The 18750-nt window shown below is 46.7% G+C and overlaps 1 protein-coding gene across 2 annotated transcripts; it reads left to right on the top strand.

The window, feature by feature from the left end:
• Positions 1-2570: 2570 nt before the first annotated feature.
• Positions 2571-15434, top strand: LOC131269666 (thymosin beta). Of its 2 annotated transcripts, none has more exons than XM_058272148.1 (4): positions 2571-2671; positions 2870-2965; positions 10973-11371; positions 12981-15434. In XM_058272148.1, exons 3-4 carry the CDS (start codon positions 11116-11118, stop codon positions 13118-13120), a joined length of 396 nt encoding a protein of 131 aa, XP_058128131.1. In that variant the 5' UTR covers positions 2571-2671; positions 2870-2965; positions 10973-11115; the 3' UTR covers positions 13121-15434. The 2 variants fall into 2 exon arrangements, with proteins under 2 accessions (XP_058128131.1, XP_058128132.1); XM_058272149.1 differs by having other exon boundaries at positions 2595-2671; positions 2875-2965.
• The last annotated feature ends 3316 nt before the right edge of the window (positions 15435-18750 follow it).

The following is an 18750-nucleotide window of genomic DNA, read 5'->3' as shown; positions in this document are numbered from 1 at the left end:
AACATAAAATAACTAGGCATAACATACATAGGTAACTGTGTAAATCAAACATCTGCATAATAGTATGTTGTAAGTTATGAAAAGTTTATAAGAATTAGAACATCATGATTTGAGTCCTCTCGAGCATTAAATACCTTCATAGCACATAGCGTGCAAATTTGACATCGACGAGCATTCATGAATCTTGCAATATTCAATTCTTTAGACATTGACGATTTAGCAAATTTTTATTAATCTTTCCGATTCTCTAAAGATTCATGAATCTGTCAAGCTGTTTGTTTGTTGAGCTTTTAATTCGAAATTAATATTGGGTATAACTTTAAGAAACGATGGAAACAAAGTAAAAATGAGTAAAGAACCTTCACCATACATCAATGTTCAATGTATAATTTTTATTTCTTATCAGAAATACTGCATAAGTATATGAGCCACTCCGTGAGTATATATTATCTATTTTACATATTTCTACTTGGCACGTGTTTATTCTGTTGTTGTGCAATTCAATAGGAAGAAACTACAAACCTGGTGTAACAAAAATCATTGAACATTTAATTATTCGGAAAACTACATTGAAAAGAATGAGTAGTTTTAAAGCAACCTTTTTGATTAAATTTTACAATGATAACTCGATGGGCATTATTTAAGCCGTTACAGACGCAGTGGAGCTGTGGCCGTTACCAAATCTGCACTACCTTCGAATTCTCGTATTATCACAGCAAAACAAACTAAAACAGCATATTACGAAATATGCATTAAGCAAAACGAACTCTTTTAGCTGCTTAGAAATGTTTGCGAATTCTAATTTTGTCGTAAAGGACAGTTAGATATTTTCCTTTTTTTCCCCAAATAGGATGCCAATATTTGGTGTTATTGATTCTGTTGGATTAAACGTTGGATAAATGTTTGACATATCGCCATCTAGACCGCAAGTTGCCGATAGCAAGTCTTGCTAAACTATTCACCAATAGCGAACGCTGACCATGTGGGAAAATGTGCCGAGCATGATTGCATTGACCTTTCTTCTTTTTATGGACAAAATATTATTCCTAATGCAGCTGCTAGTCGGGCCAATGAGTCAATGTAGCGGCTATAAAAGAGCAACAGAACGAACTATCCTAAAGCACATCGCATTATCAATGCCTTTGAGGTGCAATTATAAGTTCTTCCCTATTTTGGGCAACTCTTTCTTAACTTTTAACAAGTTGAACGAGGACAAGTAAGTTTCTATAGAAAAATAGGGACATAATGGTGCTAAATGTTTCGTTCTAACGGTTAGTTTAGTTGTAGCGCATAGCAAAGTGTATTGCCGATAAGCATCATTAATGCCACCAGAATTGAAGCAGAAGAATTGGAAACGAAAACAACCCCCCCGAAAACTGACTCAAATAAGCTCAACCACTCGCAACGCACCGTAGTTCCTTCGTCCATATCGCGTTTCGCATGAATGCATCGCTCAAGGCGAGCTTAGAATTTTACGGGGGGGAAAGAAAGTCTGCACTGCCGGGTCCAGCAAGAAAGCTGACCAATGGCTGAGAATAAGAAGAAAGCGAAAGGTAACCTGCCCTGCGCGCCTGTGCCTCGGCCTGTATGTTGTATCTATTTTCCGTCGAAAAGGCATCGATAGTTTTAACAACTCCTGCGTCCACCAGCCCTGGGCGCTCTTTTTTTTTTATTGTCCGTGGTTTTTTACCTCCATCGGCGCCCGAACGAACGGGGCTTTTCTGTTCTTTTTGGTTTTTGGGCAGCGCTACCTCGACCGGATGGATATGGCTCGTAATTTGAAGGCAATGAGCAAAAGGCGTTTTATTGCAATTCTAATAATTCCATTGCCCCTTCGGTGCCCACAGTGTGTGCGACCACATGGACCGTGGAATACTCTATTCGGCTCCCGGAATGGAAACTTCGGCGCAAATGGAAGGTTTTTCCTATTCTTCCCAGCCGAAAAGATGGTGTAGATTTGTTTCCGTAATGCTAGCCGATATGCTTCAAGCAAGTTGCTGAAAAAATAAATTCTAAATACATACCATCCTGCGTCCTTGAAGGCGTACAGTCCCGTAGATGCATTTGGGCAGAAACCAAATTTTTCTCCGTCAATCGATGCACTGGTTTTTGGCGGATGCATTCACCGGTGGCGAAAACGAAACCTCCATCCACATCCAGTTCGATGCATGATCAAAAAACGTTGGCCTCGCCGCGCTCGGCGCGATGCCCTAAATTGCCATCAATCGGACCCAGCCGTGACACATCGGGAGGGCCCAAAGGAGGAAGGAAAAAATGAAACAAGCGCACCGGTAGCACTCCAGCAACGTAAATTTATGCTCGAAGTCGCTCGGCGGTCGCCATGTTTGTCCAGCCATTCGATCCACGTCTGAAAACGTTACCCAACGACTAGGGGTCATACGTACACCAGCACGCGCCGTCGAGCGGACCGTTTGCACGCACACCGCAGCCTAGCGGCCGCCAAAGGGATGCGTGCCCTGCAGTGTAAGAACCAATGGCTCTGCGCCGGTATTGGTGTCCTCGCCCGCTGCTATGTATTCAACGGCCGGCTTCGTCAGCTTACCATTTGCAATTGTGCTTCCATCCGGACTAGTACGGCGAGCAGCAGCAGCAGCAGCAACAGCAGAAGAGCCAGCCAACATTCAACCGAAAACCTAGCTTTTCCACACCCGTTAGTGCATTTGTCTTCTCAACAAATCGTTAAGTGTTTTCCCCCGGTAGATAGAGCTTGCTTTCGAGTCAGTGTTCTCAGTCTCAGTTCAAATTAACCAGCCACATTCGATCAGTCTATTTTCCCTTTAGAAAGTGCATCTTTTTTTTTCTTGTCAATTATTCAATCCATTTTTTTAATCTACTCTGTGTTCCCCAGTGCAGTGAAGCATTTGTGATATAAACGTTAAAAGAACCCTTCATCAAGCGACGCATCCTTTTTTAGTTTCGCCAGCCCGGAACTCGAAGTTACCATGTAAGCAAATTATACTTTCTCAATTTTTATCATTTTCACTTGTATACCAGTACGTTGGATGGATTAGTATGTTTTTTATCTTTCTTTTGGATCTCCACTTGTTCACCGTTTGGAGACATCTTGCTTCGAGGGGGAAGCAAATAAGTACTCATTTAATTTCGCCGGTTTCTTTGGTGCTTCAGTTGAAGTTTCATGTGCATGGAACGATCCATTTTTGTAGCTTTGCTGTGTGGAGCTAAAGCAGTACTCTTTACTTGAACATCGCCCGCGGGCCAAGAAAAAGTCTGCCGGACACGCCAACGCAACCTGGAGTGTTCCATTGTTATTTTTTTTTACTATCTTCCTTTAGTTTCCGCTTTTTTCCAAACCGGCGAGCCGGCTTTTTTATTTGCGCGTGCAGATGTGCGAATTTGATCGGAGAGTTTGCGCATATGCCGGCAACACACAAAGGAAGGATAAATAACGCAATGGCGTGTTCTCCGGCAGAACGATGGAAAACCATCCTATTCCGGAATGGGGAAAGAAATGAGGGTGCAGGGGGGAGACCCTTGGTTTATTCCGGCAATGGCCGGCACCCACACGCCGTCCATGCATTCCGGGCGTAGCGGAGCGAAAACGATGTAAAATTTATGGAAAAAATCGTGAAAAGCATGAACGATGGCAAAAGAAGAACAAAATGTAACTACTCTCTTTTCTCTTTATTCTACTTTTTTATGTTCTACTTGCCCTCCGCCCCTTCGCCCATCACCGCGCGCCACATAAGTATGATTTTATGTTTGTGTGTGTCGGTGTCTTTTTTGCGAGGATCGTCTTTCTTCATTGCCTACTTTTCCACCCTAACTTTCCCCAGCACTGGGTGGGGTGTAATTTTGGTGCTGGAGTGCATATAGGGTGACTCATCAACTGGCCTCATTGTCCCTCCCGCCCCTTTCTTTCCGCCACATGTGTGTTTGTGTGCCCGTTTCTTGGTCGGGGCTGGAGTGAGTCATATTGGAAGAGGGGCCCTCTTTGTGCTTCATTTTGTGCTTTCTGACAATTAAACAAATAACAAGACGAACCAACCGTTTCGCTGCGAATGTTGTGCGCCACCCGATGAAAATCCATTCACATCAAATTCAAGCTAGTCTGCTTGCCAAAACCCCCCTCCCGCCCTGAAACGATCAATGGCGAGTGAAAGTGGATTGCGTTTATTGATTTTGAACCAGAGGACAATCGCATTGTGTCTCCCGGTCCTTCCGGCGAGTTGGTGGGCTTGCAACTGGTGCTTCCGTGCATCACATACACTCCCACACACACGCAAGCGCGCGCGCATTGCACTCCCTGCACTCCCTGCACTCCCTGCACTCCCTGCACTCCCTGCACTCCCTGCACTCTTCTTGGGCAAATGCGCTTTTCCCGAAGTCAAGCAACTCGACATTTTCATTTGCAACCACCACGGTCTCACCACTACGCAATAGCATACACAGTGCATACAGTTCGTGGAATGTCCAGATTTCCATTTCCACACTTGCACTGGCAAGTAGTGGTGGGTTTATGTTTCCTCTCTTTTTCCTTTTAACCTCCGCCAAAGGCATTGCCCGGAAACCGGGCATGTGTCTCGATGTCTCCTCCTGCATGCAGCTCGGGATGCATGTGTTTCAGTTTGCACGAACATACAACACACCAAGCCCTAGCCGCCCCCGGTTCTATAGGGTTTTCCACCGTTCGGGACGCGTTTGGCTACAAGTTGCATATATCGTTGCCACATCGAAAGAGGGAAAACCCTTTTGCCGGAGCCGCCCCATATGGTTCAGCAAAGCAAACAAAAATAATGGCGAACGGCCATGGAAACACAACATCCGTTTGCACACATGGTTCCATGTCCGATTGCGAAGAAAACAAGGAAAAATATCATCACCCCGTTCTTACTGGCATTTTGGGTTTCGTTCGTCCCACTGTCGTCGAAACACACTTCACTCCAGTGTCCAGTATGGTTGTGACTAATGTAGGTCCTTCTTATAACACATGTGTTTCCTTCAAGCCATTTTAGGGCGTTGGTCGCAAAGAGAGAAGGTAAGCGTGTGTGTGAGCGAGTGAGAATGAGAACGAGCTAAGATGAAAAGGAAAAGGCAAAGTACGATGCACGAACAAACCGCAGCAGAGATACATACTGCACCGAGCTTGTGGAACTCGAGACGGCAAAATCGACACCCCCATCTCCCATCTCCACCCCCCCGTGCCGAAAACACAAGACCATCTTGGAGTACAGGAAGGCGACACATACACACTCACGCAGCGAGCAATATCCCGTGTGTCTTCCTTGTCTCGGATGCACCTGTGCCCTCCGGCCGCTTCGGCGGAATCGGATTGCAAGAGGCAACCGCGAACGACGTGATCTTCCCGCACCGGAAACGGGCGAGACTATGTGATGTTGAAGGCCTTGCGCTCGGCGACAAAAAAAAAGAACAACATTACTTATTTAAAACACACTTTTCTCTGTTCTATTCCAGTGGTTGGGACACTTTGTTTTATTCCCCTTTCCACCACGAAGTAAAATGATGGAACACGATCATCAGCTGCATTTTCGAATCACTGCGCCCTATCATTGCACAGCGAAAAGGGAGGTTGTTATCAGGCTGAACTGCGAAACGGGGATGACGTGTTCTCGGGGTCGGTTAGCCAGTTGATTCCACCGCCATCCGCCAAACGGAACAAGCGAAATTATCGGAAGGTGTGTTTTTTTGAACCGCGCCCACGAGCCGACGAGGGTTTGGAAGTTCGTTTCGCGAGGGCATATATTTTGTCGATCGGCGAGGCAAGCCCCGCATACATCCGTCCCCATTTCAAGTCGGTTTCAGTTTGTTTTCCTTTCCGGATGATTGATTCACGGGCCGTGCATGTTTGGTCAATATAAGTTCCAGTCCAAATAGTCGGCCGAGTATTTTTTGTGTTTTTTTTTTTTCAAATGAAATATATGCTTTCAACATCCCCGCTTGGGTTATAAGAGAACGCCAAACGGGACGTTCTTTTCTTTTCCCTTATCTTGCAAATGAGAAAATGAAATTGGTTCTCGTTGGCAACACCCGCGAACCTTACGTTCACAACTCCCCCACCACCGGTGGCGGCACATAGTTAATTTTGTAAATTAAAATAACAATTAATAATATAAAAATTAAAAACATCATGTAACATAAAGGGACCGCTTCCAACGTTGCTTCGTTCGTTTGAACTATTTTGTGGCCATGCGAGGGAGGGAGCGGTGAATGGGGTGGTGTATGCGACGATAAGAAGCAAGGGTTCGGTCATGCGAACAGGCGAAGCATGTTTGTGTTCTTTTGCGGCCCAATGTTGTGCGTTTTTTTTCTTCCTCCCTTCTTATATGGTACAGTTCCCCGTCAGCATATTTTTTTATCCACTGTGTTTTCTTGTCCGCTTTACGATTTTCTTTTTCCAAGCTGCGTGTGTTGATTACTCGGGCCTATACGGTTGCGCCACATGTAACGGGGGTCTTTTTTTTACGTTTGCTGCCCTTTCTTGCTTGCTTTCTTTCCCGGTGGAGGCAGCAGCAAGGCACACAAATCACGTTTTCGAGCCCTAGGATTGTTATTCAATGCGTCGATGCCCTTTTCCTGCTGATGAGTCACGCGGGCCGCCGTTTTTCGGATGTGACTTCTCCAGCAGTGGGAGGGGGGGGGGGGGTGGAACGCATTGGGCGCCCACGAATATGGGAGAGAAGAAAGTAAGGAACCACACGTTGACCGGACGCGCGGCTGTTGTTGGAATCCCGCAACATCCCAGGGTTCGCAAAAGGGGTTTTAATGGATGCAGCAAGGGAGGGAGGGAGGGTGGACACTCGGCTAGCAGCAACTCGTCCCTGCCCCCCCGGCGTGTCCATCTCGTCCAAAAAGCCTTTCGCTGTTGGTTCGCGCTGTTCTGGTCCGTTTCGCATCACGATTCGCCCGACGCGAAAGGGGAAGCTGAGAGATAGACGTAGGCAATAAAAACCTAGAGGAAAAGATGGAAAACGGTTGCTTGTGGCGGCAAAGGGTGGGGGTAGGGAAAGAGTGCAGCAAAAAGGAACACGATCGATGTGTAAAGGTGTATATATATATTTATTTTTATATATTTTTATATGTACAGTGATAGTTGGGCCTCTCTCCCTCTCTCTCTCTCTCTTCTCAGCTCTTTCAAGCGTGCTTACCGATTATTATTCGGATTAATTTTCCGTTTTTCGCCATTCCCACCCTCTCCCGGGCAACACCCCCTGGTTCTTCTTCCCATTTTTTTTTCGGATGCTCCGATGATGATGATGATGATGGACATTCTCTGCCCGCTGGACTCGCCTGGTGTACAGTGTTGCATTAATTTTTCAGCTATACACCGGTCGGTTCTCTTCGTGTGCGCACCGCGATCAAGATTCGGGCTTCATTAGCAATGCCCATTTTTAACGGCTACTTGTACTCGCTGTACCGAGGTTCCAGTTGCTTCTTGTGCTTCGGTTGTTCGTTCCCTGTTGCGTGGCGACGTGAAGAAGGGAAACAGAATAAGGCAAAACTTCTTCAAAGCGAACCGGGCCAATCACAATCTCGAGAGATCATCAAATCGATCATACGCCATCGAGTACGAAGTAGTGCCGTTTGGTGGAGCGGGTAAAGGCATATGCATATTTCACAGGACATTCTGTGTCACCGCGTCAGCACCGGTTTGAATCCAGATTCGATATCTCCCCTATCGCCGTAGTGAGTCGTATAACGCTAAAAAGAATCAATTGAAAGCGATGGGTTTAGAAAATGTGAGAAGAATCCATTGTAAAAGGGACACAAGCACACACAAAATCAGTTAACAATGAAGCATCCACAGCGCCACAGTCAATCGCCATGCCTAATTACCAACGTTTTTTAAAAAAGGCAGCGAAAATGCAATCGATCGGAAGGAAGAAGGCGAAGGTCCCGGTAATTGGTCATAAATTAGAACCCGCGATTGGGGTGCTGAGGGCTCCGCTTTCTTTCTTTCGTTTCTCTTCCGCACTGGTTTGTGGACGCGCGCGGGGGAGAGATATGCTTGCAGACGGGAAGGGCGCGGGCGGAGCCCACAAAAATAACCGGTATTCTCCGGGTTGCACTGCACCTGCCCTGTCCCCCCTCTCTCACCCGTGGTGATGATAAAAGGTGGTGCCTCCTGGCGCCTTCGGTCGACCAAACACACAGGCAGAAAAAAATGGGGTCATCGTCGTCGTCGTCGTCGGTTTTGTGCAATAAAATTGGCTGCCTTTTCTCCGACATATAGAGCCGAAGCGTTCTTCATGGATCGCCGCTTTGGCGAACGGCTTAACGCATCCAATGTGCGTGTTGTTGATCCAACGCGGCCCGTTAGCTCCATCTCCCGGGGTCTGTGACTTGTACACCGGTTGTCCGTGAACGACACCATGTTGACTGCCCAGCCTTAGATGGGTCCGGTCGGCATGTGGTACTCGAATGGAAATCTGGTAAAATACCGTCGCCTTAAACGTTGCGCCAGGTCTTAGAGCGAGACTAACAACCACCCGGTCGTTTTAGGGTCACTACTGTTTAGGATACCTTGGGGATGCTGCTCTGATGTAACTGATTGGGCAAACGTCGGGTTTTTATCTCGTGTAATGTGTGTCATCGTTTGATCGCATCCCAATGACACGTTCAGATCTCTTTCTCGAAGCTCGCTTCACGCATCGAGCGAGAAAACCATCGCCAAGAGTCCTCTTCCGTCCATTATGGTAAGGTATTTTGATAGCCCGTTCTCTTTTCGTTGTGTGTGTGTGTGATGTACCCGACCATTTCGGTGTGAGGTCGATCTTCTTGTGTGTCTCTAGCGAAAGTTCACGGTTTTGGGAATTGAAAGGCTAAAGGTCTCCCGCGCTTGCTGCTGTTGGGACTCTCTCCCGTGTGCCCAAACTTCGCCTTCCAAAAAGGACACCCCATTCACACAGTCTGTCGTTCTCGTCCCCGTCGCTTGTCCCCTCCCCGTGGGGTCACACAATCCCCGTGTGGGAGTGTACAAAACGAAACGGCCACACCGTCGTGCACACACGCGAGCAAAACCCTCCGGTCTTTTCGACCCGTTTCTCGCGGATACACCTTTTGCCGAATCGAGCCGCCGCCGAGCCGCGGACAAGCGCCGCAGAGATCGGTGTCGGTGCGGCGGGCAGGACTGTGAAGGCCCCAGTTTCCCGGAATGGGCAAACGAGCGCGACGACGAGTGGCGTCCCTCGAAAACGCGACGCAAGGCCTCGCGGAGGGGACAAGCCTCAATTTCACGTACATATGTGCGTGCGCCGCAAAAGGCAAGACCACCTGGAGGAGGACGAGGATCGAGAGAGAGAATGATCGAGTGAGAGGAGACGGGGGCAGGAGGGGGGGTTTGGGGAGACGGTTCGAAAACAACCTAGAGGTTGGAGATGTCCATAAATGGCATAAATCAGTGAAAAGCAGCGGTGTGTTGCCAGCATGTCCATCGGACAACGACGACGACCACGGTGGAACGGAGGACAAGGGCTGGGTGAATCACCTAACCACATTCTCCACCATGTCCCAGACGAATCCGAATACACACACACACGCTGTTCGTCACCAGATTGCAATTAAATGCGACACTGCTGCGGCGCACCGATGGCGATGTTTGGGCGCAACGAATACGACTGTGCTATGGACTAGTGATGAGAATAACAACTCTTTTTCGAGATTTGAATCACACTGAACAGTCATCGCGATGATTCCAACCTTTCAGTTACACGTAACAGGGGCACGAATTTTTAGCAGGGATTCACATCCCAAACGAATGAATCGGTGTGTAAAACAATTGCAAGTCGCCATCGCGATTCGAATTTCAAGAGTGAGTACAAGAGGTACTAGTCGCCATAGAGATCTGAATCCGTAATAAAAAATCGAAACCCCAAACAGGGATTGGAATCCCTATCAGGAATTCGAATCCTAACCAGGTGTACTAAAACAATGTATATCAACGGAAAATGCGTGATGAATGAGTACAAATACATTTTGATACTTTTTTTTTTTGCCAAAGACATCATGAACATACTTTCTTACTAGGCTAGGTAGTTTTTACTCTTTAAATTACTCTTATGGGTCCAAGACTCTGGTTGAAATTCAAACCGCAGTTTGGGATTTTTGAAGCCTTGATTGGGATTCGATCCTGTGCCGATTTAAACTCTTTAACCACTCTTAAGTTTGAATTAGAATCGCTGTGGCAACTATTAACTTTTTTACTTAACTTATTCACTACTTTGTGATTTCGATATAAAAACCGTCCGTTGGGAATTAAATCTATAGATTCAATAATAAGAGTTCTGCTCACTCCCTCATTCTTACTCAGTACGCACATCACTATTATGGACCCCACTACAAAAGCTTGACGTCGTTTGTCCGTCCGTCCGGTCCATCGGACACAACAGTGGTCCCGCCACTTGCCATATATGTGCGTTGCTTCAGCAGTTGGTGCTGATCGCGCTGATACTTAACGTTTTATTTCTTCCCTCAATTGGCGCGCACTGCACGACGGTAACGTCCACGACGCCACTGTGCAATGACGACGGTGGAGAGGACGCGTGATGGGAGGAGAAAGCGATGGTCGGATGGACCTTGACCAACATCGTCGAGGGAACTGCTAGGGGTCCTGGGCAGCGTTTTTGAAGTATGGTACCCTCTAACAGCAGCACCGAGAGCCCTCGGAGTGGCAGTTTTGGAGAAAACCGGTCTTGGGGAATGTAAAATGTGATGGCTTTGCCTTTTTGGAGACCGATTGCCTAGTATTAGAGCATTGTGCGCACTTTGCCATTGCTGCGCGCGTTCGTTAGGGCTGTCAAGTTGTTCGCCTTGCCTCTTTGCTGCCTTTTTTGTGTCCGCGTCCCTTTCGAGGTTACGAAAGGAAGCAAACATCCAAACATGTATATCGCACCGTCAGCCAGCCACAAAGATCTCTAATAACAGTTTTGTTTCCTTTTTTCCCCTTCTTTCGCTTTATTCCCCTAAAATCCAACAGAGACACCAAATAGCGTCGTGGGGTTATCCAGCGAACGAGAGACGAAAGACCTGTAGCCAAACCGAGCTCTTCCACGCGTGTTTCGCAAAAAAAAAACGCATATACCACCAACCTCTCGTACCCAGCCAACCAAGCAAAACACGATGGAATCCGCCGGACAGGAAGCCGCACCCGCCTCGTACCCGCGCGTCGGAGCCGACTTCAAGAGCGAGCTCGAGTCGTTCCGCCCGGAAACGCTGGCGAAGGCGGACACACAGGAGAAGAACGTGCTGCCGACCGCCGCCGACGTCAAGTGCGAGAAGGCGCAGCGCAGCGTCATCGAGGGCATCGAGGGATTCGACGCGTCCCGCCTGAAGCACGCCGAGACCAAGGAGAAGAACCCGCTACCGGACCAGGAAGGTAATGAGGGGGAAGCTCGCAACCTAAAGGGTTGGAGAGGGGAGGGCGTGCAAGGCACGTCACGATGTGACACTGGGAAAAAAAGCGGGGAGAGGGAGGCTATATTTCAGGCGCAAAGCGTCACCGGAATGGAATGCTGCTGCTGCGCTGCTGCGACAACACACAGTGTTGCTTCTTCGTTCTGCTTCGAACTAACGTTGCTCATCTCGTTCGCGACGCAGACGTGCTCCAATGCCAATGAGTTGTTGCAGAGCGCGCTGATTAAGACCCATCATCATGGGACGTGTTGCTATTGAAGATCCCGCAGTGCTGCGGCACGGAATGCACACTACTCGATGGTCGACATGAACTCTTGCTGTATGCTGATAGTAAGAGCAATATGCACGATCCCTCACCTTCGGGTATGCGAACGTTTCTTATCTACATCTGCTTAGCTGCCGATCCACGTGCACCAGCAGAATGTATCTTCGTTGTTCGCCGAGTCGTTGATTGATCCACCCGGGGCAGATGTTTGACGAGTTAGGAAAAATATGCCGGACAACCCCGTCCCGGGTCTTTGGACCTTGAACTATGTCAACAAAGAGAGCTGGCTCGTCTATGGATCTTACCTCTATTAACACCTCGTGCGATATTAAAGCAGCATCGAAACACGCTTCAACCTTGTAAAACAAACAATTTTATCGAAAGTCAAATAATTAAGCTTGCAGATGATTCTAGCAAAAAACACATTTGCCTATAAGGAATAAAATTTCTTGTTTACAGTATGCTGTACTAACTCCAAGCATATACTTATCTTGCTTTCCGTGCTATTTCAAAACAAGACTGACTGGGCATTAAAAATTATAATGTCATAAAAACATAGTTTTGTTTGATGGTCGGATGAGGTACGTTTTAAAATTTAAGAGAGCGTGCAAATTGGATGACTAAATTGGAACCTTCATATGTTTCAATTCTTTATTGGAAGCTGCATGGAATGAATATTGTGCCCTCCAGGACCGGGTTGTAAAAGTTATAGCACATGCTCTACCGCTTCCTGTAATGTTTGATACAGTCAAAAAATAGTTAGTATTGAGGAAACACGTGGCGCGTTTTAGAAGTAGATGAATATTTTATTTTGGTTACGTTCCCTCCTGCTCACTGCGAACTAATTCTCGCATTGGTTTCACTTCGCTGACGCTCGCTAAGATGTTGAAATTTGATGAAGCTAGACAACCGGTGCGGTCATTGCCACCGTGCAGTGCAAGCTTCGATTGGTGTTTGTCTTCTTCGCATTTTTCGCAAACCGATCGCAAACCTCACCGGCACCTGTTCCTGTACGCTTCTCGGCCGTTTTTCCTTCTTTCTTTCTTTCTTTCTTTTTTTCTTTGAGTTATGAACACGCACACTACTCCTTCTCGTATCTTCCGGTATGGTTCCCCTCGGGACGTTCGTTAGGGGATGGGGGGAGAGGGAAAATTCGGTTGCGAATTTCAGCTCGCGCTAACCGCTTCTTTTTCCATACACGTTCTTGTAGCACCGACGTTTCGTACCGGTTCGTTTGCTTACGATACCGATAGATTTTCACCTTTCCCGCGTGTTGTTTTCATGCTCGCTCTTCGTTTTCTTCCAGCGATCCAAGCGGAAAAGGGTGTGCAGCGCTTCATTGAGGGCATCGAGTCGTTCGACACGTCGCGCCTGAAGCACGCCGAGACGCTCGAGAAGAATCCGCTCCCGACGGCCGAAATCATCGCGGAGGAGAAGCGCGCCTAAAGTTTTCCCGCACGCCAAAAAAACCCCTCCACACAGCAGCACGCCCCACCAGGCCCGCGTCTCGTTCCGGAGCTTTGCCAACGCTTGGCCGAAGCTCCAACCGTGTAAGGCGGCCACAACAACACACCAGTGGTGGCGGTAGGAAGAGGAACGGGGGCTGGGCAGCGCCACAGCCAAAGCACCAGCAGCAAAACAGGAAAATAAAATTATAACCAGCAGCAGAAGCAGCAGCAGCAGCAGTAGCGAAAGATGATGGCCGAGAAGCAGAAGTCAATCCCGAAATCGCGGTTCCTTGGTTGCCGAACAACAACCGATACAAAGAAAAAAACGAGAGTAATCAAACACTTGCGGTGTGTAACATTGAAAACCAATCTTTACCAATTTTTTTATCGAATCGAAAAAGACTAAAACGTATGTGTTGAATGAAAAGGTTGTGGACGGTCGCAAAAGCACAAGCGCGACCGGTACTGAAGGTAGCAGAATAGAAGAAGGAGGGTCCATCACTACTTCAAACCGAACATCACTTCAAAAAAGCTCATTCAACGGTGTTATGCTAGCCGTAATCGAATAACCAGTTGTGAAACACACGTGCAGGAAGAAGCAACGTATATAGACTTATCCTATCGGTACGGATTGTAAGAAATCAAAACTCAACTTCCATTTTCTTTCCTCATCTAGCGAAAACCTGCCAAGACCATGTACCGCGAAGACCTCAAAGGTTGAACGCCTTGCAAACACTGTTTTTTTTTATCTTAAACTTTACCTAAAATATATCGCGGCGAAAGTTCGGCGATGTACGATATAATGTTGTGGCTTACCCGGTGAAATCGGTGGCATAAACTTATAAAGGGCCAAAAATTCCTAAATTTCACTTCCACTCGAGAAAGGGAGGAGGGAGCCATGGCGCGTTCGGGAGGCGATTTCGAGCCGACGAGTTATTATTGAGCACGTTTACACGAATTAAAATGAAGAAAAAAAGACTGTTTTGATTGCTTTGTAGAGCAAGCAGAGGTAATGCGAAACAAAGGAGCACACATTACGAAACGAACCATGGCAACAAGAAAAGAAGTAGTGAACTAAGGAACAACCAGCATATATTTTCTACCGCATAACATAATAAGAAAGCGAATGAGCAAAACCGAATGGGCCGGAGGAGGAAGGCGGGCGAGCAACTGGGAAGGTAGAGTGAGAGGGCAGGGATGTTTGATACTATGCAATTTTCTTCAACGAAGCAGATATTAATATGTAAGGAGTGATAAAGCTATACTACTTCTCCTCGTACTAAAAAAACAAAAGGAAGATAGATCAGGAAACGAGAGTACGTGAACATGCATTTTGATCGTGGAACGGTGGAAAAACCGGAGAGGTAGGATTGGCGAGCGAATTTTAAAATGAGGATATGAGAAACATTATCAAATAATAAGGGATACAAAAATGGAATAATTTTATCACAGATCGCCTAAAAATGAAAAACAATGATGAAAATCAAACGAATGTGTGGTTGGTGCGGAAGAGGGGGGTTTTTTGGGGGCCAGAGGCACCAGCACCACCCGCCGCCCACCCCCCACACACAAATCCGCATTGTCCAATCGCCGCAATTACTAGGGAAGAAGCTCACAGCTTGCGAGAGAGATGAAGAGAGAGATGCATATACATATACCACGAATACAGGACACAAGAACGAACATCGTCTTCAAAAGACTATCGGTCAAAACAGCTACTTATGTAGGGAGCAAAGATTAAAAAGAAAAAAGGAAAAACAGAATGTGGAAAACCGCCAGTCCATCGAAAAATCCGTTGTAGGTTGAGAAGGTAGCGGAAGCGTAAACGCGATTGAAACAAACACAGAAAGGCGTTGAAAACGGATAATGCCGTCCTCAGTAGGGACGGGGTGTTGCGTCCGTGTGCATTTAATAAGGAAGGGAGAGAAATAGTAACCGAAGGAACACGAAACTATTTAAGGTAGTAGACTGAGAACAAGAAGGGCATTTTATAGAAAAGCGATACAAAAATACGGTTGGGCCTCTCTCAAGCAGCAGCCTCCTTTGTGGCTATTCATTTATGTTTTTGCGCGCGAACCACCCTTTTGCGTTTTCCCCTGCTTTGTTGTTCCTTCCCGATACACCCCGGGAATAGAACCTTCGGCATTCCGCATTTAGAGACGAATGCTTTTTTTTTTTCTCCTCTCTCTACTTAACATCACGTTTCCATTCTCGAGCAAAGATGAAGTAGGTTTTGTAGGTAGTAATTTTGTTTTCTCCTTTACTTCGCTCTCTCAATCACAATGATGATGATAATGTAAACTATTGCAGTATTTTGATGTTAGTATTTTCTTTTTGGCATTATGTATTGTTTTGTTTCCCCTCCGTTTTTTTTTGGCGACTTTCCAAAGAACTACTAGCGTGCGTTTACTACACAGAGGTTCGTAGGGAAAAGTAGGGTTTATTTAGTTAGCTTTTCGGTTTGCCTATATTGTTCAGTGCGAGGCATACCAAACGGTTGTTTGCTATCGGAGTTGTGTGTTTCCGGTATCTTACCGCTTCGTCAAAAACGCCCGAGAGCAGATTCAATCGTTTCCCAAAACACTTTCTTCCGCTAGATTTGCGCTTTGCCCATGACACAGTAAAAGTGTGCGTGTGTACTGTTTTTTTTTGTTTTTTTGTGTTTTTTTTTTATATAAATTTTGGAAAGTATTATTATGTGCTAGTATTTCGTAACGAAAAGTGAGGAAAAACAAGCCGACACCTACCCCTCAGATACACACACACTCAGCTTTTTTTTGGTTTGCGAACGGCGCGCGTGGAAAAACAAACTAGCGCTTTCCCCTCACCCCATATGTGTGTGTGTGTGTGTGTGTGTGTATGTCCCGCTGCGGGTTTGTCGATGTGTATGCGCGCGCGAAAATTCTAAAACACCCCACAAGGAAAAACGAGAACAACAAAACCCCCCTTTTGCAAACGACGCGGAAGCGGCAAAAAACGGCGCAAATATATGTACTACTGCTAAAAACTATCACTTCTACCTTACTGATGAAATAAACATTCTGTAAACAAAAACAAAAAGCGGAATTATTCATTTGGTGGCGGGTGAAAGAACGGAAGTTGAAAAACGGAAGAGTACCGGACGCAGAAGTGTTGTTAAATGTTGTTTTCAAAAGCATACCGCATGGAGCTTCGTACAACTAGCGCCATCTGGATGTCAAATCACCGATCGTACGATTTGAGTTGACAGTTGAGCTTCTCGGTGCTCCCGTTTGACACTCCAACGAGAAATTTTGGCGTTATTTTGGCGTAAAAGAATTCTCTTCAACAACTGCCCGCTCTTCTTTTGAGAATTCCTTTACCCCTTCTTTTGCAGCAGATTTAATATGCAGTCTAGGTGAAAACCGACTTCTGAAAAGAAGTGTAAAACAATTCTCTTTACATCGTAACAACCGATGATCGCCGCGATGTCCAACCACCACCGACCAACTATTAACGCTGCGTTGCAGTTTGGGTGCCTCGACAGGGTCATCGTCTCTTCCTGTTTCCTTTCCTGCCCTTTTCCTACCATGTTCCATGATGTTTAAAACATTGTTCAATAAACTTCACTCCGATTCCGACACCCAAAAACCCGCGCAAGCGTTATTCTTAACTCGCGTTCCCGAACAAGTTGCTTCGATTTCATTACAAACCAAACAAATGTTGACAATCGAAGGCACATGACGTTTCGGACGGCGATTGTGCCGAAAACACGGTGTTTTTTTGGTAGGCATGTACGTTTTGGTAGGAAAGTGCAGCACGGTTCTCCTTGGGAAGTCTCGGATACAAGTCTCGGACACAAGTCTTGGACACTTGTATGGAAAGTCACGGACACAAGTCTTCCATGCAAGTACTTGTATTAAGCGTGCATAGAAGTTTTAAAAAAATCGGAAAAATTGCGTGTCCTTTCCATGCAAGTTTGTAAAGAAAACCGAAGATTTTTGTTTAAAAATTTGAAAAACCTAACATGCAAGTTTTAAAAAAATCGGAAAAAATTCGTGTAACTTGCATACAATTTAGCCAAAAAAACCGCAAATTTTTGTTCGTGTTTTTTACGGTGTAATTTTCGTGAAAATTGCATGCAACTTGCGAAAATTTTGAGGGAAATTGAATTTTTTCGCTCGAAAAATCGACTTCAATCCGAAAATATATGGGAAGTAGGTAAGTAAAACGAATTAAATTATCCGAAAATATATTTTTTGAAATTATATTTTAGCATTTTTAAATACAATGATATCACCATCGTTTTCAGGTTTTTATTCCGGAAAAATCCTGAAAAAATTAGATTTTTCCCGGAAGTGCCCCAGACAAAACATCCGGGAAAACTTGCGTGCAAGTTGCATACAAGTTTTCCCGGAAGTGCTCCTGAGAAAAATGACATTTGACTGCTGTCAAAGTGTCAAGTGTAAAGAGAATTCTTTTACGCCAAAATAACGCAAAAATTTCTCGTTGGGAGGTTACTGGAAAAATTTGGAAACGGATTTATTGGCCTTTGGGTGGAAAAGACGGAAAATGGTAACAATTACCCCCCTTAGCTCCCTTCCCCCCTCTCGCACGACACCTGCGGAAGACAAGACGAGGAGGCTGCGGACTGATTGGATCGATGCCAGGAAAATTAACCGGCAGCAAGTGGAAAGTACCCCGAAGAACGGATCGGTCGGTCGGTCGGTTTCCCGCCAAAGCAAGGCACCATCCCCTCCCCTCCCCTCCCCCTTCTCCCCATCCACCAGAGCTGTGAAACGAAATGGACCAACAGGTTTTTGGTCGGGTGTCACCAGAACACATCGTCCCCCCCCCCCCCCCCCGCCTTTCCGACCGGACCTGGTTCGGTTCGGTGACGGTGGACATCGTTCGATTCCCCCCCCCCCCCCCCCCCCCCCGCAGGCGATTTGGCGCTCATTTGCGCACCATTTCGGTTGATTAAAATTCTTAAACGGAGCTCGTTTGCTAAACCCGGTCGCTTCATCGTTTCGGGTAACGTAACTCATAACGCTCGTTTTTCATCTGTCTATTTAAATATAAACGTCTCCCCGTGCCGCCGGAGGGGTTTGATGGGTGCCGATGGCCTGGAACGAAACATGGTTTGGAAGGACGGTGGAGGAGGAGGAGGAAGGGGAGAGGACGCCGTTGCGGTGGGATTCTATTTTTGGGGGATTTTCGGTTATTTGGTCACATACCGACAGACACACACGGGGAGATAGAGACACACATACCCGTGGTTTGGACATTGGAAATGAAAGCGACTCTGCCCTCCCCTCCCCCCCCCCCCCCATCCCACCCGTTTCTTCCCGGGTGCTTTCCTCCTGCGTTTGAGGTGGGATTTACAAATCGAAGCCGATTACACGCTTCGTACGCACGCATTCGCAGGCCTCAAGGACCTTTCCCCGTTCTCCCTCCCTCCCCACCCACGCTTGCCGGATACATCTCGCACACAGTCCCCTCCGCTCCCCACCCTTTCGGCTGAAACGCAGGTGAAATCAATTATAAAATGGAATACGAACTGTCTCCGATGAGACACGGCGGACTTCTGGTGCGTGAAGACGGGGAGGGGAGGGAGGGGGGAAGGGAAGTAGGATAGGCCACCCGAAACGGATCCAGTTAGAACGGGGG

This window comes from Anopheles coustani, chromosome X (genome assembly GCF_943734705.1).
Source record: "Anopheles coustani chromosome X, idAnoCousDA_361_x.2, whole genome shotgun sequence".
Lineage (NCBI taxonomy): Eukaryota > Metazoa > Arthropoda > Insecta > Diptera > Culicidae > Anopheles > Anopheles coustani.
Note: the sequence above shows the minus strand (reverse complement) of the source record. Positions and strands in the feature narration are given on the sequence as shown.